Source organism: Phacochoerus africanus, chromosome 16 (assembly GCF_016906955.1).
Source record: "Phacochoerus africanus isolate WHEZ1 chromosome 16, ROS_Pafr_v1, whole genome shotgun sequence".
Taxonomy (NCBI): Eukaryota; Metazoa; Chordata; class Mammalia; order Artiodactyla; family Suidae; genus Phacochoerus; species Phacochoerus africanus.
Genome location: NC_062559.1, coordinates 54,111,219 through 54,135,594, shown reverse-complemented (window position 1 = coordinate 54,135,594; position 24,376 = coordinate 54,111,219). Strand labels below are relative to the sequence as shown.

The 24,376-nt window shown below is 43.3% G+C and overlaps 1 protein-coding gene across 1 annotated transcript in view; it reads left to right on the top strand.

Annotated features, from left to right (window-relative positions):
• Positions 1–24,376, top strand: part of SUGCT (succinyl-CoA:glutarate-CoA transferase) — a 650,574-nt gene that overhangs the window by 109,653 nt on the left and 516,545 nt on the right. The window contains exon 9 of the mRNA XM_047763177.1: positions 22,729–22,824. Coding sequence (XP_047619133.1) covers positions 22,729–22,824 — 96 coding nt within the window. The remainder of the gene's footprint in view (positions 1–22,728; positions 22,825–24,376) is intronic.

Here is a 24,376-nt window from a genome sequence, read left to right as displayed (position 1 = left end):
TATATTTGTTGTATATTTAACTCATACTTAATGTTGTTTTTTAATGGCGGCTTGCTAGGTCTTATTTGTTGCCGCCATGACTAATGGGGTATTAGACATTTTGGTTGCTATTGTTGAAAATCTCAAGTTGAGTATTGCTTGACACCCAGGAAAACTGGACGTGGTCTCCAAGCTGCACCTTGAGGAAACTTTATAGCCCCGATGCTTAAACTTGGCTCTACTTCGGAATCATCTGGGAAGTGTCAAAAACTGCTGTCTTTGTCCTACCCCCAAGGGATCCTGGTTTAACTGGTAGGAGGCATGGCCTGGGCACTGGGATTTTTAAAATCTCTCCAGATGATTGTAGCATGCAGCCAAGTTTGAGAACTTCTCTTCCACAAAATGATTCCCAAACTTATGCTGTGTGAAAGCCAGCAGAGAGCTTTTTTTAAACTTAATTTTTTAGAGCAGTTTTAGGTTAACAACAACGTTGCGAGGAATGTCCAGAGATTTCTCGTAGATCCCCCATCTCACACATGAATAGTCTGTACTCACAAGAGGGTGTCTTTCACCAGAATGGTACCTTTTTCTTTTTTTCTTCCCCACCAAGAATGAACCTACATTAACCCATTATAATGACCCAGTATCCAGGATTAGCTGAGGTCTGCCTCTTGGTGTTGTACATTTTGTGGGTTTGCACAAAGTGTAGTGGCATATGTATCCATAGTTATAGAATTATGCGGAATATTTTCATGGCCACGAAAACCCTCTGTGCCGATCTCTTCATCGCCCTTTTCCCGTCCCCCCAACCCCGGCAGCCATTCATCTTTTTACTCTCTCCGAAGCCTTGCCTTTTCCAGAAGGCCATGTCATTGGAATCATACACTATGGCGCCTTTTCCCATTGGCTTCTTTCAAGTAGTAATGGACATGGACGTCTCCTCCATGTCTTTTCATGGCTTCATAGCTTATTTCTCTTTCGTGCTGTGCAGTATTCCACAGGCCGTGTGCACCGCAGGTTTGGCAGTTATAAATTACCAGAGTTTTGGCAGCTATGAGAGAAGCTTCTGTAAATATCTGCGTGGAGGTTTTGAGTGGCATAGTTTTTAACTCCTTTTGGGAAAATGCCAACCGTGCCGTTACCAGATCATATGCTAAGATTATATTTAGTTTTGTAAGCGACCGTCAGACTGCCTTCCAGAGGGGCTGCACCGTCTCGCGTTCCTGCCGGCAAATGGGCGAGAGGTTCCTGCCGCTCCTCGAGATGATCAGCACTTGGTATCGTCGGTGTTCTGCACTCTGGCCATTGCAATAGGTCGGCCAGAGTCTGGGGGACTTTGGGAAAACCCCGATTCCTGGACCTCCTCACCCTTAAGCATTCAGATTCCGCGGGTCTGGGTCAGGACTCAGGAGCTGCAGTTTTGGAAGCAGCAGTCCAGGGAACTCTGATGCAGTAGATCCGTGAGTCACGATTTGAGAAGAAGGGATGTCTGAGGGTAAACCTGCAAGGTGGTTCCTATCACGTATCATCTTGATCCTTTTTTTTTTTTTGTCTTTTTGCCTTTTCAAGGGCCGCTCCCGCAGCATATGGAGGTTCCCAGGCTAGGGGTCTAATCAGAGCTGTAGTCACTGGCCTACACCACAGCTCACAGCAACACGGGATTTGAGCCATGTCTGCGACCTACACCACAGCTCATGGCAACACTGGATCCTGAACCCACTGAGCAAGGCCAGGGATCAAACCCGCAACCTCAACCATCACTGAGCCATGACGGGAACTCCTCATCTTGATCCTCTTAAAATGAAATGGCATTAAAGTTCTCCCAAATAATTTTTAATCAAAACTCAAATCATATTTGTAGCACCTCTCTTGGCTGGTTCCTGTGGGGTTTAGCTACGGACATCACCGTACTTGAGGCTTTTGCTCTACAAGTTCCCAAGGGACCTTAAGCTTGTCAGGGAACTGAAAGAACACAGAATGGCTTAGAAAGACCCTTAAGGCTTTATGACTGTGTGCTACATCGAACACAACTTTGGCAGTGGTGAGATGGACAAACTGCACATCAGCGGTGGATTTGTCCGTGTGACTGGCAGTCAACTCATTCTGAAGGGGCAATAGCTGCAGAAAGGGACGTTTCAGGTGCCACCGACATGGCCCTCAAGACCCCTCTTCTCCCGTACTGGTGATCAGATTCATGTATTTGTCTCTTTAATCTTACTGACTCCCAAAGACAGGTTATCAATCATGGCATTTTAAAAATAAAAGAATTTCAAAGTTGGCTGTGCTGCTAATTGGAAAATGCACTTTAAAAATGATTAGATTTATAATTGGTTCTGTGATGAAGGGTATTTTTCTGTGTGTTTTTTTAAAGTGCATGTCAGACTGTCAGTTGCACAAGGATTGGAGTGCATAAAGGAGATACAGAAAATAGAGATATTTTACAAACAAAATGTCTTATTGTTCAGTGTTTCATCCTAATGATTACCATGGAGTGGAGCACAGGTTGTTTCTACACTTTTTTTTTTTTTTTGTCTTTTTGCCATTTCTTGGGCCGCTCCCGTGGCATATGGAGGTTCCCAGGTTAGGGGGTCTAATCGGAGCTGTAGCCACCGGCCTCTGCCAGAGCCACAGCAACGCGGGATCTGAGCCTCGTCTGCAACCTACACCACAGCTCACGGCAACGCCGGATCCTTAACCCACTGAGCAAGGGCAGGGACCGAACCCGCAACCTCATGGTTCCTAGTTGGATTCGTTAACCACTGCGCCACAACGGGAACTCCATCTACACTTTTAACAAAAGAAATACACGTCCAGAAAAAAAATACCCAAAATATACAAACATGTCACTTTGTAATTAAAAGTTTTTTTGTAATTCCTCTCCCTAGCCACGATGACTATTAAGTGTTTGGTGACTATTTCAGAAAAAAATAGAACTCACTGATGCATCTTTCTTCAGTTCCTATATACTCATGTCTAATTTTGTCCTAGTGGTATAAAAAGCTATAATATTATGGTTTTAGAAGAAAACTAAACCTTAGACTTCAGTTGTCATAATGTAAATATTCTTTGCATGAGAATTTTTACCAAGTGATTACCTGTCTGTTTAGGTCTGTAGATGGATTTTGCCTCGTTTGATGCTTGTAGTTTCCCTCCCGACACTGCTGCTTCTCCATGTGCCTCGTGGCCGCCCGTCTCTTTCTGGTGGTTCTGTGGTGCAGCTGCTGTTGACGAGTGGCCTCCTCACCACCACCCTTCGCTGTTTGGAGCAGGCGCTTTCAGCCCTCCTCGTTGACTGCTTTGCACTCCATACTCCGCCAACTGAAAAGTTCTATTAGGAACATGCCGAGGTACCTATGCGATGACAATGGTAGGTCCTCCCCAGTCGACCGAAATGCTGTTGACACACACTTTGAGGGAGTCCTTGCGGAGGACCAAGTTCTCCACTGCGCTCCCTCCCTTACCCCCCAGGTTAATAGCGTGGGTTGGTCTGATCAAAGTCGTATGTTCGATGAAGAAATAACGCAGAGGAAATTTAAATATAAGGGTAATTTGGAAAAGTTACGGTGAAATTAAAGATAGGTTGTTGCTAATATGTTTCCTTTTTTAATGGGAAAAGTCTGTGTTAGTTCCGGAAAGGATTATGATAACCGGCAGGAGAGGGGTACGTGTGGTTCCTCTCCCTATCACTGGATGGCGCTGTGGGCTCAGGAGCTGCTCTGGAAATAGGATCTCTTGGGTGGTTACTTTAGGTGCTGACATCTTTCTGGAGAAGGCTTTTTATATTCATTCTAATGTTTGTAATTGCACTTGTTATTTGTTGCCAAGTACACATTAAAATTTATATTGTGTTTATTAGGACATTTGAATCTGCATGCAACAGATTAAACAATATGTACTTTTTCTTTATAACGTAAGACCTCAGTTTAACTTTATTTTAACCCTGTTGTTGAATTAGCTGCTTTCCATTTGATAACCTTCCTCCTCAGGCCTCCGGAGTAGTGGTGAGAAGCGAGCCGAACTGCAGAGATTTAAATCCTCAGTGTCAGCTAGGTAGCTGAGGCCCTTGGGCAAATCTTGAAGTGGGCTCTCTGCCTTAGTTTCCTCATTCATTAAATGGGGATATCAGCAATCCCCTGGATTGTTATGAAGATTAAAATGAGTTTATATAGGAGTTCCTGTTGTGGCTCAGTGGATTAAGAACCCGACTGGTATCCATGAGGATGCAGGTTTGATCCCTAAGGATCTGGCATTGCTGTGAGCTGTGGTGCAGGTCGCAGATGTGGCTCGGATCTGGTGTTGCTGTGGCCGTGGTGTGGGCTGGCAGCTGCAGCTCTGATTGGACCCCTGGCCTGGGAACTTCCACATGCCGTGGGTGTGGCCCTACAAAAATGAGCTTATATATAAAAAGTGACTGCAGCAGGGCTCAGTGCCTAGTCAGCACTAACTAAGTGTTAGCTTTTATTCTCACTTTGTCACTGTTACTGTTGTCTTCACTTTTTTGGTTCTTTTTCCTTCAACCACCCTCTGCCGCACTCTCACCTATTAACACACTCCTTAGCCCTGCAGTTACTGATATACACACATATTGGTTGCAGCAGTGACTGATTTTTTTTTTTACCCAAAGCCTTTAATTTTTTAAGGTATAGTTGATTTACAGTATTGTGCCAATTTACCCAAAGCCTTTACTTTTGAGGACCTCTTGCAATTATTTAGACCATAAACATTAAAAAAAAAGTCTTACTTTGCTTTTTTTTTTAAGTTGAGGGAATGTACATGTTAAAATGCCTCAACCAAAATTAAGTTAAAAATACTGATGACCTATCTTATTGTAGATATGCCGCTGAGTCCCGTGCATGCTGGCTGGTGCTTCAGACTAGACGGAGAGCAGAGTCAGCTCCTTGGCATCCAGGAGGTGCTTCTTTGCTAGTAAGCTGTAGTACAAGCCTGAGAATTTTGAGTAAACATCCTTTTGCCCACCCCGAGGTCTTCTGCTAAAAGAACACAGTTACTCTTTGAGGTAATGAGGTCTAAGCTTTTAGCATGAAATCGGTGAAAATCAATGCACTGATTCATCAATACACAGGAATCAGTGCAGCTGGTACATGATACTGAAGACAGGTAAAAATTCTCTCTATTTCTCAATTGTTTTGTTTTTGTTTTTTAATTGTTTTTTTTTTTTCTTTGTCTTTTTAGGGCCGCGCCCACAGCATGTGGAGGTTCCCAGGCTAGGGGTCTAATCGGAGCTACAGCTGCCTGCCTACGCCAGAACCACAGCAACTCCAGATCCAAGCTGCAAGTGCGACCTACACCCCAGCTCATGGCGATGCTGGATCCTTAACCCACTGAGCGAGGCCAGGGATCGAACCCTGAACCTCATGGTTCCTAGTCGGATTCGTTTCTGTTGCTCCGCGACGGGAACTGTTTTTGTTTTTTATACCATCACAAACTCCGCTTGACTTTATCTGCAGTATTTCCTGAGCTCTTCCACGTTCACCTGAGAATGTCTCCCGTACAAAGGAGGGTGTGGAAAATTAGAGATGATCAGTAGTAACAGTATTTGGATTCCACTCAGCCCCAAACTTACACTGAGAGCAAATCTAAGCGGACTCTCTCGCTCTCATGCTTTTTTTATGGCTGCACCTGCAGCATATGGAGGTTTCCAGACTAGGGGTCGCGTCAGAGCTGCAGCTGATGCCTACTCCCACAGCCACAGCAACACTGGATCTGAGCTGTATCCGTGCCGATTCTGTGACCTGTGCCACAGCTCGCAGCGCTGGATCCTTGACCCACTGAGCAAAGCCAGGGATCGTACCTGCATCCTCACAGAGACTACGTCGGGTTCTTAACCTGCGGAGCCACAATGGGAATCCTTCTTTTTCTTCTTAAAACATCATCCTTTTCTCCCATGTTACCTCAAAACTTGCTTTATGTCCTTTTGGTTTTTTTTTCTTTCTGTCCCTTTCTCCCTCCCTCCCTTCCTTCTTATCATTCTTTCTATTTCTTTAATCTATTTCTTTTCTTGCTACTATAAAAATGACTTCATTCTCATTCTGGGGCTAGAAGTCCAAATATTTGTTATTCTTGAGTCTCTTGAAAAAAAAAAAAAAGGCCAGTGACCAAGCCAAAGTAGGGCTGAGACTAAAAACAAACTTACTGGGTGGTAGAGGAGGAAAGAGAGAATTTTAAAAGTGATGCATTGAGAGAGACGCCTGACAAATGCTTAAATTGCCCCTTCTTTTTGCTGGTGATGGTTTCTGCTAGGAAAGTGTCTAGAAATACAAACTCCACTGTTTTGGGAACTTCCATTGGTTTGCATTCTTTCTCAAAATTTGTGTTTGACGTTTGTTCTTGAGACCTTGGAAGTGGTTTGGGGAAAGTGCTTTTCTTCTAGTGTGTAGGACTGTGACACTCATGCCCCAAGGGAAGCGGGTGAGAAATAATAGCGTGATTGTCTTTGGAAGCACAGACCTGTGTATCAGGGCAGCCTAAGCAACAGTCATCCGTGTGTGAACCCACGTAGTGTGACATGAAAGGGAATTTTCCTGACCACTGTCCTATCTTGTTTCATGTTCAGACATTCTTATCGATAGAGTCATTTAATCAGAGGTTTGTCTTGTGTAGGAATTTTTCTGCCCAGGTTCCCAAGATTTCCATCAAATATCCATATACGGTCTTGAGGCAAAACCAAAAAAACCTTCATCGTTTTGAGAAGCAGTGATGATTTTACCCTTAGAACTAATACTTCTCAGTTTTTATAATTTGTTTCTTAAGAATAATTCTTAAGAATTAAGTAATATTCTTCTCAAATACTCATTGTGCTAACTGCTCAATTTATGACTTGAAATCTGTTACAATGTTCTTTTTTACTTAAATAACACAATGGTTAGAAAAGGGAGAAAAAGGAATCTAAAGATGGCATTTCAGTTTGTTCGACAGTGTTGAATTTAGGCCTGTCCTTTGTTTTTTAATTATCAAGCGAGCACAGTGGCTTGCTTGGCTTTTTTCCCTTTGTTGTCATCTAGGAGTTTTTTTGAAAAGAGTATGATTGTAAACCAGGAGTTTCAAAATCCAATGCTCAAGTATGCCAGGCAGGTAATTAAAGGGAGTGAACTAACCCAAACGAAACAACATTAGGAAGTAGTGTTGGATATGGACCAAAGAGCCCACCTCCTATCTGAGACCACGCTGCTCAGTACAGCCAGTTGCTGCCACGTGGGGTTGTGGCCCCAAGGGATGAGTGTGCTTGTGGATGTTTAACCAATTTTCTTAAAGAAAAAGCTGTGATTCATAGCATTCGCCAGTCCTCGTGGTGTAAATATTCCCGCATAGCTCATTTCTAGCCTCTAATGTGATTGTTACTGCGTGTGTTTGGAAGAGATTTAACCGTTGGCTCTCATGAGCCAGTATAAGCCATTTCCACCATGCAGCTAGCTCAGAGTAGCCAGATTTGCACAAAATTTGAATTTTTATATAAAACCTTTCCATTTTGGAAATGCCGTGTAGGCCAAACAGAACACATTAAGGAACTGAATCAGGCTCATTGAGCTGCCCGCTTACAACCTCTGGAGTGAAACTGCTAATACTTGTCTTAAAACTCTTATTAGAAATCAATTTTTGCTAACTTCATAATTAAACTGCAGATGTTTAATCATTGTTTGCTCTGGTATTTTTCTAAACCAATAGTGTTTTAATGTGTGTTTAATATCCATAAAAGGTAAAAAATTTGCTGTTCAGAAATTCTTCTTTGATTAACAAAAACAATAAATATACTTGGAATTTCTTAGGCTGACTAACCTGGTTTGCCGTCTGTGGGAGTTGTTTCTCCTAGATGGATTATTTGCATCACTGAAGGATGGAGAACACCAATCTACTTAATAGAAATTACTAAATCGTTGTGTCATAGGACCCTGTATCTGCTCTTCAGCCTGTGTCTGCTTGGCTAGTGTGACTTTTTTTAATGATATTTTTTCATTCTTCTTTTTGAGTATTTTCAAAGCATTGCAATGTCGTTCTTAAGTCACAAACAGGACCATGAGGGGGTCAGTGATGTTGAGACTGAGACTCAGGCCCGTTGACTTGGCATCCAGATTCCTTTCCACCAGACTGCCGAGGATGTCAAAAAGATTCAAAGCCTCTGCCCTCTTCAGAACTGTCTAGCCCTCCAGCTGCGGTTAAGGAGTAGGAGGAGGATGTGGCTACGGGAGGGATCATTGTCTGATGAATATGAGAACTGACACAACAAAGCAGAATGACTCCTTGAGGGCGCTATCATATTACAGACTTCCAGCATAGAAAAACATACTTGTGGACATGTTAGAATGCAGATCATATGCAAATGTGCTGAATTAGGGACATGCGAGAAGATGGGTACCCGATCCAGTGCATCATCAAAGACTGATGATTCTGTTGGTGTACCTTTGAGGTCTCTTAGAGGTGATGTTGAAAAGCCCAAACTTGTCTACAATTTGCAGCTTAGACCTTAAAGGCCGTCCCGCCTGTGGTGCGTGCCGACTGTGATGGAAGCTAGTGAGATCCCCTAATCAGTTCGCTTGATTTTAATCTGTGGGGAGATGTATTCGAGAAGAGAGGAGAGACTGGCTGAGTGTTTGTGTAAATATAATGAAATATTCGCATCGTTTCTGTTCCTGTGCGGTGACTCCCATATTAGTCAAGAAGACTGTCGCACTTGCCACAGCGTTTTGTGTGGGTTGGGGGGAGGAGGGGGCGAGAACGTGTGAAAGACTGTGCTTGTCATGCAAACCTGGAGCTAAGTCCCCTGGGCCTGCTTCCAGTCACACGGCTGCCCCCCCCTCTCCCCTCCCTGGGCTTCGGCCTGATTCCTCTGAGTCCCCTCGCTAGACTCTCTTCTGTGAGGGCAGAAAAATCTGTCTCTTTTCATCGCTGTATTCCCAGCACCTCGCACACTGCCTGAACAAAGTAATCACTCAATAAATATTGGCTGGATGAAAAAATGAAATGTTTTTTCAAGCTTTTTTTCCACTTTCAAACAAAACAAAATTAGTATATGAAGTAGAGAATGGGTTTTCTTTCTTTCGCTGTTCTTAGAGTTGTTTTTTCCATCTCCGGGTTGGTTTGTGTTAATCGGCAAGGCCGTCCTTGGCCTTGCCTACCTGAGTTTGTCGCAGGAATTTTTGCTCGAAGTGTAGCGGCGTAATACATGCTTTGCCTGCTGAATCATTTGGTCACTGACATGATTTCTTGTCCTAGTCCACACCTGGCTTTGCGCCTTTCCCCAGAACGCCCGTGAGGCCACTCCAAAAAGAGTCACCGGTAAGGAACTTGAGGGTGTCCTGCATTCCGCTGAGTCTCCTCCGTGATTCTGGGAACCCTTCCACAGCCGCTCAGGAGAGCAGTGCCATGTGCGGTGGCCAGACAGAAAGCATCATCAGATTCACCTTTCATTCTCGGCTTTGAGTCACTCAGAATGATCAGATGTAGGCGGAGCGTGTAAGCTGGTTAATTTTGTTCTCATGCCAGGGCTTGCTTTATAAGCTGCTGTTATATTTAGGGTGGTTTTATATAGTTCTCTGACTTAAAGGTTCTAGGAAAATGCCTCCCCTGGTTATAAAATCTTTCTCCCATGAACTTGGGAAAATGCCTGAAATTCCACTAAGAAAGATTCATTCCCTTAGCTCGAAGGCTTTTGGGGCTTCATTAATTTTCTATTAAAGTCTGCAACCCTGGAAAAGGTAACATCATCCACAGTCTTCATTTGACACCATTTTTGGTGATCTCAGAGTGCATTCCGACTACTGTTCTGTCTCTTTCCTCCTTTGACTGCCAAACTTAATGTATTATTTGTATTTGAGGTTTCTGCTTCCTGCTCGCTTTCCTTAACCCTTTGCATTATGATGGCCACTCCGGTTCCTCTACTGATATTGCTAATTTCCTTGTTTTGGCATTCAAAATTAAGCTTCAAGCGAATATATAAAAATACAAGAAAATTCCCATTAAGTATAAAAATCAAGATATAAAAGTAAGTATAATCCCAAGCGTATGCCGTCCTCTTCATCTCCGGGACATGAGAAACTCTATATTAAGGAGAAAATGCAGAAGGTTTTTCTCGTGATATTGAGATGGGGGAGGCTTTCTTTTTTTATTGAGGCAAAGTTTATTTTTAATATTAGTTTCCGGTGTATAGCATAGTGATTCAGAATTGTTATAGATGATACTCCATTTATCGTTATTATAAAATATTGGCTCTAGTTCCTGTGCTGTACAATATATCCTGTAGCCTCTTTGTTTTATACATAGTAGTTTGTAGCTCTTAATCCCCTGGTCTTACCTGGTCCCTCCCCCATCTCCCTCTCCCCACGGGGAACCACTAGTTTTTTCTCTCTATCTCTGGATTGGTTTATTTTTTATTAGACTCACCAAATTAAAAACATTTTTAGTAATAACATACAGTATTTGTCTTTCTCTGTCTGGCTTATTTCACTAAGCGCAGTACCCTCTAGGTTCATCCATGTCGTTTGTTGCAAATGGCAAAATTTCATTCTTTTTTTATGGCTGAGCGGTATTCAAGGCTGATTTCCTTTTTTTGAGTTCAGAGTTCTCGCTCGCATCCTCCTCGGCCTCACTTGGGCTCTCTGCCATACGTCGGACCCTCTTCCTTTTGCTCCCCCCTCCTCGGGCCCCTTCCTTTTTATCATTCTTCTGCTTTATACGCTACACTTTCCCCCTTTGTTCTCGCTCTAATTACCCAGCGTAGTCATCTACCTCAGTGACTTCAGCCTTGTATTAATTTTTCTTTTGCTGCATAAAAAATTAACAAAAATATAGCTTAAAATAACAAAAGTTATCATCTCATAGTTTTCACGAGTGAGGAGTCCGGGAAAGTCTGGACCCTCTGCTCCGGTCTTTAAAGGCTGTAACCAAGGTATCTATTGGATTGCAACTTTCCCTGGGGGCTCGGAGTCTTTTTCCAAACTCATTTAGCTCGTTGGCAGTTCCTTGTGGGGGCAGAGCCCATGGAGGCTCTGTCTTCCAGGCAAGCAGGAGCATGTCTCTCAGCTTCACCTTCTTTTGAAAGTTCTTCTGATTAGATCAGGCCCACCCAACACAGTCACCTTTTGATTAACTCACAGGCAACTGATTATTAACCTACCCATGGAGCTGCCACCCATCAAAGGGGAAGGGACTAGACAGGGTGCATTCAGCCGGAGATGGGAATCTCGGTGGCCTTAGAATCCTGCCTCCCACAGGCCTCTACATGGATGCCACCAAACAGTCACTGGCTGTTAGTCACCATCATCCAGGCTCCAACTGTTGGATTTTCAACCAGCCACAGATGTCATCTCCGCCTGGACATTCCAACCACACATTTAAATCAGCATACGCCCCTCTTTCTCACAAACAGACAAACAAGCAAGCATATTCAGTTTATTTCTTCCCCAAGGAAGCCCTTTCTACAAGTAAATGCTCATTTTTTTTAGGATCCAGGCTGAAAACATTAACATCTTTTTGGTACCTTTTTTCCTGTTCTGTACCAGTCTGTTCCCAGGTCTGCAGTGTCTTCCTCCAGTTGTCTCTCAGATTTGCCATTTCTTCTCCTCTCATGGCATCCATACCTTAGAGAAACCTATGCAAACTGGCCTGTCTCCTTGTGGGGAAGGTGAACAGTCTGAGAAATGGATACTGTGTGCTGTATCCTGTACCTGCATAATTTCATGCCTTTCTGCATGTGGATAACCTGTTGAACAGTGTTCAAGAAACAGTGACAAAAGGTCACCAGGTCATAAAGGCAGAGGTGATAAGAACTAGAGGAAAAATGTGGCAAAATAGAGAATTGGAGAAGGTGTACGGTGCTCTAGCATAACTAAAGTGTGTGGTGCTCCTCCCCACATGAGCCACGACTTTCAGTAGAAGCAGCTCCCTGGGCTCTGGGGAGCAGCGAAGGAGCTCCGCGGGTCAGCGGGAGTCAGCCTCCATTCCCACGCGTGCACTGCCTGGTGTTCCCTTGTGGAACCTCTTGTGCTCTTGTTACGGACGCGCCCGCCCCTGTTCCGAGACCAGTTCTGCCCTGAGGAAAGAGTTACTCTTCTCTCTGCACATCCACGAATCTTTTGCATCATCGTGTACTCGCTTTTGCATCAAGGAGGTCTTGACTCCCGAAGATTCTCTTGTTCTAAAGCCACGTGTGTCGCTTTCCTCACCCTGAATGTGGGTTCTCAGGCCCTGCCGTTGCTCTCTCGCTCAGCCTCTGTGTGTACCCGTTTGGTGGACGGTGAAGGATGGACGAAGCTGTTCTGTGTGATGCCAGCGGGCAGAGCCAGGGCTAAGGAGGGGGCACATCTCGGCCCATCATTCTCGTTCTACGAGGAGGCCTTCTACTGTTCTCCCCGTCTGTGGGGATTACATCCAACTTTCATCTTTTGTTACTTGAAAGCTTTCTTCATGAAGATTCTCCTCCCGATTTAGAGGAAAGCTGTATCATTCCTTCCCTCATTCACTGGCTTCACTGGTAATGACGGAGCGCCTGCAGTGTGCCGCAGACTGTGCTCCTGCTGCTAGGAAGAGAGCACCAAAGAAACTGGGCGAGTCCATTCCCTCATGCCGCTTCCAGTCCACTGGCGGACAGAGGGATAGATGAGGAAACGACCCTCTGGGCGAGTGAGAGGCGACTCCCCTGAGCGATGGTACTTGAAATCATAACCTCTTCACTGGCCCTGTCTCTCTTGTCCTCTTGCATCTTGCTTAAGACTCCACACTTTCTTTTCATAAGGCCACATCTGTGGCATATGGAAGATTCCAGGCTAGGGGTTGAATCAGAGCTGCAGCTGCCAGCCTGCACCACAGTGATGCCAGATCTGGGCCGCATCTGTGACCAATGCTGCAGCTTGCAGCAACATGGGATCCTTGACCCACTGAGTGAGGCCAGGGGTTGAGCCTGCATTCTCATGGACACTGTGAAGGGTTCTTAACCTGCTGAACCACAGTGGGAACTCCCAAGACTCCATATTTTAAGTGAATTTCTGGTTTTTCCCCTATCTTCAGAAATAAAACTTCTGTCTTACTTTATTGCTTTATTTATTTATTTTTTGTCTTTTTGCCTTTTCTTGAGCTGCTCCCGTGGCATATGGAGGGTCCCAGGCTGGGGGGTCTAATCGGAGCTGTAGCCACCGGCCTACGCCAGAGCCACAGCAATGCGGGATCCGAGTCGCGTCTGTGACCCACACCGCAGCTCACGGCAACACCGGATCCTCAACCCACTGAACAAGGGCAGGGATCGAACCCGCGACCTCATGGTTCCTAGTCGGATTCGTTAACCACTGCGCCACGACGGGAACTCCCTTTATTGCTTTATTGATATTGCATCTTTGTGATCATTTGTGATTTCCTGGTCATCACATCTAATGCCTCGTTTCAGTTTTCACTTCCATGAGTTAGTTAATTCATTAAAAGAGAAAACCTCGCGCTTTTCCATCTCGACTGTGACTTTGCCCACAGCGTTTCTTTCATATGGAAGGTCCTTTTCCTCAAGTTTGCATGGCCAAACTCCCTTACTGAATGCACTGCTCAAATGTCACTTTTCATCTCTTCGTAATGTTTTAAGAAAAGTCTCTTGTGGAACGGATTATTTCACTTTGAGTTAGAGATTTTAATCTTCTTGAGAGATGAAACTGTTTCATTGGCTTTGGGATCTTCCATGGCACCTGACAGAATGCTTAGCATGTAATGAGAGCCTATCAAATGTCTGCTAAATGCCTGAAGGAAGCAGTAAACACAAGTGACGTGTCCTTAGAACTTCTTTTAAAAACTGGTGTTGTAGAACAGTGTAGTATTTTATTCTAAAAACATATATATTCTGAAGAGTTAAGTTATTTAGGATGTAGAACCGTATTTGAAGAAGACCTTTGAAACCGAAGACATGCCATCACATTAAATAAATAAATCATGTTATTAAATGTTACTTTTCTATGTTTTCACTTACTCATCACATTTCTTTTTTTAGTTGTTCATCACCAATTTTTCAGTCAAATGACTGACTGGGTCAGTGGTTCATGGTAAGAAATATGTTTGATGTATTATCCTAAACATGCTTTTGAAATCCTGTCTCCCTTTGCTGTCTGGTATTACTTTCTGGCATTCGATATCCAATTTTCTCATATGTCTGATTTGCATTCAGATGGATTGGGAAAATTATTCTGAGTACAATGCAAATATTTTTTCCTTTTGAGTTCAGTATATAAAGTAAATATTAGTGAGAATTCATAGGAATGTTAAGTCCGTATTCCTTTCTTAATTTAAAAATTGCTGCAAGGAGAAGGATATGATAATATGTTTTCCTTTGCTAAGTAAATAAAAGTAGAGAATTAAAATTTATATAAAAGCTCTACTGGTTTTTCAGTGTTTACAGGTAAAATGTTTATAGTTTGAAGTTTATTTCTAATTGCATTGGAATAGAAGCCAAGACATAGTTGCGGCAAAGCAGAAATCTTTGATTGAATACTGCTTTAAGGTCAAATTTATCTATAGAGGTTTACTTGAAAAGGATGCTCAATTATTGTTTTCTTCTTTACTAAGTAGAACAGTCCTATAGAACTTGTTGAGGATCAAGGCCACTCAGCAATCTTAAGGAGTCTGATTCTGCATGTAATTTAGTGCAGAGTGCCAGAATCCCGAGTAGCTGGGTTCCGGTCCTGGCTTGCCATTTACTAGGTACGTAACCCTGGGCACATTGCTGACCTGATCCGTGCCTCAGTTTTCTCATCTGTAAAATAGGTTCATTAGAACCTCTCTCTCAGATACCTGCCACGAGGAGTAAATGAGATATTTCACATAAAATGCTTAGTACAAAATTTAGCTTTTATCATTAGTAAATACTAGAAACATAAAATGATAAATGTAGTATGAATAGGTAGAATTCTTTTTTTTTTCTATTTATTTATTTATTTATTTTCCCCCGCTGTACAGCATGGGGATCAAGTTCCTCTTACATGTATACATTTTTTCCCCCACCCTTTGTTCTGTTGCAATATGAGTATCTAGACATAGTTCTCAATGCTACTCAGCAGGATCTCCTTGTAAATCTATTCTAAGTTGTATCTCCCAATCCCTCCCACTCCCTCCCTCTCCCGTCGGGTAGCCACAAGTCTCTTCTCCAAGTCCATGATTTTCTTTTCTGAGGAGATGTTCATTTGTGCTGGATATTAGATTCCAGTTATAAGTGATATCATCTGGTATTTGTCTTTGTCTTTCTGGCTCATTTCACTCAGTATGAGAGTCTCTAGTTCCATCCATGTTGCTGCAAATGGCATTATGTCATTCTTTTTTATGGCTGAGTAGCATTCCATTGTGTATATATACCACATCTTCCGAATCCAATCATCTGTCGATGGACATTTGGGTTGTTTCCATGTCCTGGCTATTGTGAATAGTGCTGCAATGAACATGCGGGTGCATACGTCTCTTATAAGTAAAGTTTTGTCTGGAAATATGCTCAAGAGTGGGATTGCAGGGTCATATGGAAGTTCTATGTATAGATTTCTAAGGGATATCCAAACTGTTCTCCATAGTGGCTGTACCAGTTTACATTCTCCCTGGCTTGGTTCTCCCATCTGTAAAATGTGCCTTGTAATATCTGCCTGTGGGAGCTAGTTTGTTTGCTTTCACTTCCTGCCTCCTTATCCTTCATGTAAGAGTCAGGTTGTCCTGACTCTAGAAATCCCTGGCTTCCCATGACACTTAGGATAGTGTCTCAGATCCTCACCCAGGCCTGCAGGACCCAGAGGATCTGGCCCTTAACCCACTGAGGGAGGCCAGGGATCGAACCCGCGTCCTCATGGATGCTAGTCGTGTTCGCTAACCACTAAGCCACGACGGGAGCTCCTCCAAGTATCAGGTTAAATGCAGTGTCTTCTAAGAGGCCTTTACTAACCTGCTAGTCTAGAAGAGTCCTCTGCGTGATTGTTTCATTTTCTTCATATTAATGATCATTTTTTGAGTATTTTCTTGTTTTATGTGTTATCGTACCGTACACTAGGATGTGAGTTTCATGCAAGTGCGACCGTCTCTGTCTTGCTCACAGCCATATCCCTGTGCCTGGAACAGTTCCTGGCACATAGTAGGTGCAGTATGAAGATTTTTGAATAATTGAGTGCATGAATGAGGTTCTCATCAGCACTGAAATAAATATTAGTTCCTTGTCTTTACCGTATGCTCCTCTTCTCTTTGTGCTTTCTTGTAAGGCTGGAACAGAAAATATAAAGATCAGGCTGGAGCATCCCGCAGTGCCACAAAGGAAGGAAGTGCTAAAAACAAAAACAATGGAGTTCCCGTCGTGGCTCAGCAGTTAACGAATCTGACCAGCATCCGTGAGGATGCAGGTTCGATCCCTGGCCCTGCTCAGTGGGTTAAGGACCCGGCGTTGCTGTGAGCTGTGGTGTAGGTCACAGAGGTGCCTCGGATCCTGTGTTACTGTGGCTGCGGTGTAGCCCAGCAGCTACAGTTCTCATTGGACCCCTAGCCTGGGAACCTCCGTATGCTGTGGGTGCGGCCCTAAAAAGCAAAAACAAAACGAAACAAAAACCTCTCTGGGGACTCTGTGAACAGGACTCAGGAGCCTGCTGAGGAGCTCTCAGTGGCCAAAACTGGAATGATTTCAACAATAAAATACAGTAGCATTGCATTATAGCCTAAAGTAGAAAATAAATACCCATGAGTCCGTGCTGGTAAAAATAAATGATTAAATAAACAAACACGAAAGAAGAGTGAGAAATCTCCTGGAAGAACCCAGATCATTTGTGTAGACAGTGTCCTCAAGAAGGAGCAGTGTAACTCCCTCCGTCTAAAGTGCGGGACGTGCGTGGGGGTTCCTTCCAGAGAGTGCAGTGTGGACGGGTGGGGGCGAGTGATTTTACGGTGGGGAAACCTGTTCAGTGCTCCCTCGCCAGCTGATCAAGGTCAGTGCCAATGGGGACCAATCTCATTGATGATATGTGCCTTTGGTAGGAGGTGTTCAACAGGGCACTTTTGTTGTCTTCCTTCCCCAGACCCACAGCCCAGCTCATTATGAGAAAAACATTACAAAAAGTCCCAGTTGAGGAACCTTCTACAAAATACTTGAGCTGTGTTGTACTATTCAATACTTCAAGATGGTTAGAAGCAAGGGACACATCGTAAACTGTAACAGCCAAGAGGAGCCTGAGGAGGTGACAACGAAACATAGCGAGGATTCGGGGAGCGAAGAAGGATGTTTACGTAAAGTCTAAGGACATCTGAACATGTGGAATTTGTTAATAATTCACCAACATTCGCTTTTAATTGTGCAGTAGGGTGACCGTGACGTGAGATGTTAGTGATGGGAGCTTGAGGTGGCCTTTGTGGAAGCTCTCTGCACTATCTTGGTATTTTTCTGTAAGTCTAAAACTGGTCTGAAGTGAAAACTTAAAAAGAATTTTGTGAGCATTTCCCCATATGATGCTGTATTCTTCTGTTGCATCCTTTTAAGAGCCTACTTTGTGTTCCATCGTATACGGATATCCTAGTTTACTAGGCCTATCCCCGATTTGGGGGTGTTGAAATCGATGCTGGTGATTTGTACCTGTGCTGTTGAGCATACCTGTGATTAGGGAAAGGCTTGTTTTTGACATGGTGACTTAGCTCCTTTTTTTTTTTAGTCTTATGATAGCTTCTCTAATTTTCTCTCTCCCTCTTTCATATCCTCGGGGGGATGACTTTTAAATACCATCTATGTGCTGGGGACTGCAGCCCCGTTGATTGTCTCACAGGCATCTCCCATTCAACACGTTTCAAGGTGGACTCTTATTTTCTTCCCCTTCAGCTGGTTTTTCTCTCTGAAGACTTTCTGTGAATGCCTTCAGAGCTTGCCCTCACACTCAGCCAGAAATCTGGGAGTTAGGTTTGTCTCCTACCCCATCCTATCTGCTGTCCCTCGCCCGAATAATTGTTTTTGCTTGTTTTAGGGCCGCACCCACTGCATATAGAAGTTCCCAAGCTAGGGGTTGCATTGGAGCTACAGTTGCTGGCCTGTGCCACAGCCACAGCGACATAGGATCCAAGCTGCGTCTGCGACCTACACCACAGCTCACGGCAATGCTGGATCCCTGACCCACCGAACGGGGCCGAGGATTGAACCTGTGTCCTCATGAATACCAGTTGGATTCATTTCCACTGCGCCACAAAGGGAACTTCCCGTATAATTTTTCACAAGCTCTGTCCATTCTCATTCTAAAACACATGTTAAATCCACTAGTTTTTCCATTTCCACCACCACCACTAGCAACCTATTCTGAGCTGTTATCACCTTATCCTAGACCATTGGATCATGCAGTAACTGGTCCCCTTTCTCTCTTGCCTCTTTTCAGTTTATTCTTTGGGTATAGTTGCAGATGCAGTGGGAAGCCCTGTGAGTTTTAAGTAGAAGGATGCCATGATTTGATTTGTGATTTTAAAATGATCATCTGAAAGATGTGCAGAGAAAGACTCTTTACCTAATTACCTGTGATCTGGCCTCTGTAGGCCTCTCCAATTTCATTTCCTGTCTCTTTCTCGCCACGCTTCAGTTACATTGGTCTACTTTCAGTTTTTTTTTTTTTTCTTTTCTTCCTGTATGCCAGTCTCATTCCTGCCTCTGGGCTTTCAGACATGTTATTCTCTCTCTCTCTCTCTTTTTTTTTTTTTTTTTAAGTGTTCCTCCATCTCCTCTCCCCATGGCTGTTCCCATAACTGTTTGTTTAGTTGTCTTCTCCACTATTCTTAAGCCCAAAGGGGGCAGGACTCTGTCTTCTTCATTTACTTTTGTATAGCCAGTACCTAGCATAATGCCTTACTCAAAGAGACACTCAGTATTTCTTAAATAAATAAATAGTAATTGCTGTTTTCATTCACGCTTTAAAAAGTATTAGTGTGCAAGTTCTATTTTAGGTGCTATGAGTACATACACAGGGTTTATTTTGCCCTGAAATAGTTCCCAATTTAAAAACAGTTATTAAGTAATATTGTAGCATAGAGGAGAGCCCTGTAGTTGGAATGAGGTTCTGACACTAGCCAGCTATGTGACCTCAGAGAAAGTATTTACCTTTTCTGTTCAGTTATTTACCCATCCATAATATTAAGGAGTTTGACTAGGGTTTCCCAAAGCTTTGGTTCTCAAATCTGTGGACAATTAATGGTGCGTGGTTTAAATTATTTGTTCCTTGGCTCCAACCTGATTCAGTAGGATCGGGTGGGGTCCTCGAATTCCCCAGGCAATTAATTGTGATGCACCACTAGGCTTAGGAACTACTGATTTAGGTCTTTCTAGCTTTACTGTCTTATAATTCTAATTGTACCACATGGCAGACCATATAAGTGCAGCAGGAATCAGGCAAATTTAGGTGTTGTATTTGTTCAGGGGCAGGGAAGATATTTTCTTTGCTTGGGTGATGGGAGACTTAACGAAAAGGCAATGTTGGTGGACTTTGAAGAATGGATGCAAGATTGGTGCCTAGTCTAGTTTGATTAGGTGCCAGAATACATGCAGGGAAGCAAAAGGGAGAACAGTTACCCATTTCGATGCAATGGGCTCTGCTTCTAGTCTTATTTTTCCCATTTTACCTGTGATACCTGACTGTCCTTTTCTAGATGACAAATTGTGTCACTGTGGCTTGAGCTTCTTTTGGTAGAAATCAAGCATGTGACAGACACCGTGGGCTGCTTTGGGAAATAACTGGGCATGTTCTTCCTCAAGCCTTTTCGGCTCTGAGATCCACTCTGACCACCCCATTGGTTTTCTGGTTAGACACGAAGAATATCAGGACCCACTCTGTTATCTAAAATAATAATTTTGCTGTCAGAATGATTATTATTAAACCAAAGTTGGCTTTTTTGTTTAGATGAAACCATGCAAAGGCAACATTCTGAGTAAATTATATAGCATCCACATGATGAAATAATGAGCCTAAGTTTAGGGGATGAAACTAATGATCTAATGCAATATTTAGAATGGGTATACAGTATGTAGTTATTAACCTAAAAGTCACATCCTGCATTCTTTTGATTTGTGGAAAATTTGTCATTAATTGCCAGGAAGCCTCTGATTTTTCATACATAATCACATCATTGCTGTTGACTTTCTCCCCCTTTTCCTGCCTTAAAATACATCTTTGTAAATAGTAGATTACTTTCAGATCTGTAATTCCCCTTTGAAACACTGGGTTGCTAAATTTAGCCATGTTGCTCTCTTTTTTAAAATAGATCCCCCCCCCCTTTGCCTCTGAGTAGTTGCTGGCAAATCCCACTTTGTTTTTGGATGGCAAGTGGTGTAAAATCTTGTTTAACCTTTCTGCCCAGTGGGGCGTGCTAGTCCTGAAGTGCTCTTTGTTTTCATGAGCTGCTGTTGTATGGAGAAAAGGGGTATGCCGTTCCATTTGGAAACAGTCCGTGTGATGGATTCTGAGCCTTCATTCAAACTCACCCTATAAAGACAGCTTATCAAGGTAGCGTCAGAAGCAGATAAGTCAAAATTGAGAAGAAAGAATGAGGTAGTGGGCAAGAAAGGAGGCAGCCAGGCTGACCCCCCTGCCTAGCATCCAGCCCACGCCTCCCCCTGGCACCCACCTCTGATCAGTCTAGGAGTTACAGGTTAACCTGTGACCACCCGGTCATGCAGCCGTTGCTGCTGTTGTTGGCCTGTTGACTGTCGTTTGACTTTGAAATTAGAAAGGTGGGAATACCAAACCTCCTGTGGCTTTTGGCTTACAGAGAATTACCTTTACCAAAGTGAATTCTTGGCCTCCCTTAGCAGAGAACTCCTTAAAGAGTGACTTGCACTAGGATTTTTGAAAGGAACAACCCCTCCTCACAGCAAAGCCAGGTCCAAGAGGTACCCTTCTTAGAGTGAAAACTGACTTGAGAAGCAGTTCCCAGTTTCAGGAAGAGCCTCTACGGGAAAATGCTCTTGCATCCCTGCTATCGTTTACCTGCTGTATTGTTAAGAAAAAGTGGGAGTTGGGAGGACCGACCTTGGAAACACACTTAGGACCGTTTACTATTTGGCAAACTGTGTTCTGTGTTCATGTTTCCTAGGGTGGCATAGAGTCCTGCCTCTGCTTCAGCCAGGCCACTTGGGGCATTATCTGCTTACGTATTATTCCTGTATTTGGTTTGATACAGGAGTTATGATTTGTTCAAAAAAGATTTGGACGTGATCGGATTAGACCGAATGCCCAAGATTTTACAGAGGAGGTGTCTGCAAGTCAGTGTCGTTACGTTACGTACTTACAGTCACGCAGTTAGAGGCTGACAGAAGTTAGGAACCATGCATCTGGCCTTCCCGTCCAGGACATTTTCACTGCAAAATGTTGATTTGATTTTCTGTTTTGAAAGACACAGAAGTAATCTGTGAAATGGTGATTAGCACCAGGCCGCCCCAGGCAGCCCTGGAATGCTCCATGGTTCAAATGCCCAAGACCAGATGGAGGTCCAGAAGTGGATGACTCAGAGCTTATTAGTTTTGCCACCTGGGCAGTACAGCCAAACCAGCTGCCATAAGGCAGTTCCAGTTTCAACAGAGCAGTAAATGAACACAAAAATGAGTGTGCATCCGAAGAAAAACGTAAAGGGGAATGGCTACTACAGCAAGGAGATTCATCCAGGCCGAGCCCCTCTGACAGCCCTCGTGGGAGACGTGGCTGCCATGCCAGGTGGAAGGATAACAGGTTGTAGCATCAAGCCCTGAAAAGTCACCCCTTGAGTCGCTCCAGAGCCAGTCTCAGTTTGGGATGTGTGATGTGCCGGCTTGGTAGATTCCTGATGACAGGTGATGATATGGAGTGGGAAAAGCCAGCCCATGCCACATCATGATTAGGCTGTGAGGCTGGAAGATTTATTCTGGAAGTTACGAAAATTTGTTATTAGGTCACCTCCGTACCACAGTTCTGGGCCCTGGGTGGTAGGGATAGTCCTTGGAACATAAGCTCTTTGTGGTGGATCACCAGGAATCAAGTCATTATGCTCATTTGGAATCGAACTATTGTAGGTTTTCAGTGTCTGCATAGGAAATGCCGCAAGAGTCAGAGGTTGACCGTATAGTTTAGATGAGCCCTTTAATAGGTCTGTGGTTCTTGAAAGCTGAATTACGTCCAACAGTGAGGATGTGGGCCTAAGACCAAGTTGAGAAAAGTATAGTAATTTTTGTTTAAATGAGATGATTCACTAATGAATAAAAAAAGTTAAATAATCTTGATTCTCTGGGTCAGTAAGAATGCTTTGGGCAACAAGTAAAAGAAAACTTGACTAAATTGAAAAAGTGGAAGTTTATTATTATTATTATTTCCTGTTATGAGAACTTTAGAGGAATGTGGCTCCTGACTCGGTTTACCTGCTCAGTGATGATACAGACTCTTTTCGTGTCATCCTGATGGAAAGTAGAGGGAAAAGGGAACACGCTAGTTGCTTTGATGCTAAAGGCTGGACCAGGGTTCCATCTGCTGGGTCAACCTCTGCCTTCGATGATCTTTCCAGGAGCTGAATGGGTTCGTGTTCATATTTCTCAATTGACCATTACTCAGTACTTAGACTCACGCAATAATGTAATATTGCTCTTTTCTTTGTATGATGAAAGTGTGGCTGCCTGCTTATTTTCTAACAAAACAGCACAGTTTTCTCTCTTTTTTCTTTCTGCAATGACATGAATGAAATCAAATGAGAATGTTTCTATTACGTCTCTTCTGTTTATGAATATAGATAAACTAGCTGTTTTTTTTTTTTTTTTTTTTCTGGCAGGTGGCGTGTTTGACCCAGGTAGCTGCTAATTATCTTATTGGCCAAAAAGAAGCTCGGCGTTGGGGCACAGCTCATGGCAGTATTGTTCCTTACCAGGTAAGAGAACAGCAGTGTAAGACTGGCCTATCAGAATCTGCAGTTTTGTATGATATGAGTTTGAGAAATGATTTCTTTCTTTTTTTTTAAACTTTCAACATGTCCTGTCATAGATCTTTGTCTGATTATAACAAGGTTCTTCTGTTGTTCGCTTTAAATTCTGTGTTTTGCACATTTTTCTTCATGAGAAGATTAGTAACAGGACACTTAAATGGATCAAAAGAACTTGCTGAAAATGAGAGATTTTTGACTCATATGATGATTTGCTTTTTTTATCCACTCCAAAGAGGCACTGATTGTAGTCATTTTATGAAGCAAGGTTTGTTTGCCATGTCAATTATAAACCAAATGCTACCTACCCCAGCTGACAGTAATCCTCACAGGGTTGCAGAAAAATGAGACTTTGCGTGTGACAGATCTTCATTTTTGGAGCAAAGCAGATGGTTCAGGAACTGCTGTTCTTTATTAAGTGTCTAAACTTGTCCTTAGAAATTCTTGACTTTGGCTAGTTTGAATGAATATGTGAAGAAACTGTGATCTTTCAAAAATAAAAACAAAAACTTTAGCTCTTCCTCCAAACCCCTCAAGTTTGCTTAGGCACCTTGTGCCATATCTCCTTGTACTTCCTATGTGTTTGTCTTATTTCTGTGCTGTGTTGGAAGCCTGAGAGTAGAGGTATCTTCTTCACTGTTGTAGCCCTTCTCACCTCCGGAAGAAGTACATATCAGGTACTGTATAAATGCCTGTTGAATAAAGGAGTGGATTTTACTGTTGTCATTTCAGTGCTCGTGCTCTTAACAGAACATAAAAAGTCAGCATTTTCCATTTGCCAGGAAATACATCAACACTGCTACCCATGCTTTTGGTTTTAAGAACATTATATCCTAGGGCAAAACTAGTTTTATTTACATTTTTTAATATACAAATTTGGGAAGGCAGTGATCCAATGTGAACCTAGAACTCTTCTCTGTTTCCATTTATGGTCCCTTTAAATTTGAGGCGTTCCTATGAGTTCTCCGAAGAGTTGCTTTTTGATACATTCAGTTAATCTTTTGGCATAATTACCGTCGTGGAGGCATTTTCTCTAGTGCTTTCCCTCTTTTCTCCAACAGTGGTTTTATGACCCCATTAGTGACATTTTGCTTCCTCACTTCTTAGCCCTTTGTGGCTGATCCTACACTGCCGGCAAGACCTGCCTCCCTTTTTCCCAGAAGTCTTCTCCTTGAACTAGAGATCATCATAGTCAGCCTTATTTTCCAGGCAAGAAATCTGACACCTAGATTGGATAGGTGATCCAGTCTGAGCTCTGAGCTTCTCATCTTTGTTGGATGTTCTTTTAGTTCGTGCTGCCTTTGACAGAGGATGCTGCGATTTCAGTTCCCTCTGACTCCACTGCCCCCCGCTCCCCCTTCGGACTTGCTCCCAGCTGAGGGGTCTCACCAGCTCATTCGTGGTCATCAGCGACAGTGGGAGTCCCTCTCAAGGGCATGTTAACAGAGGGCAGTGCGGGACCCCACGGGCATCCGTCTCAGGGTGGAGCCGGAAGGCTCTG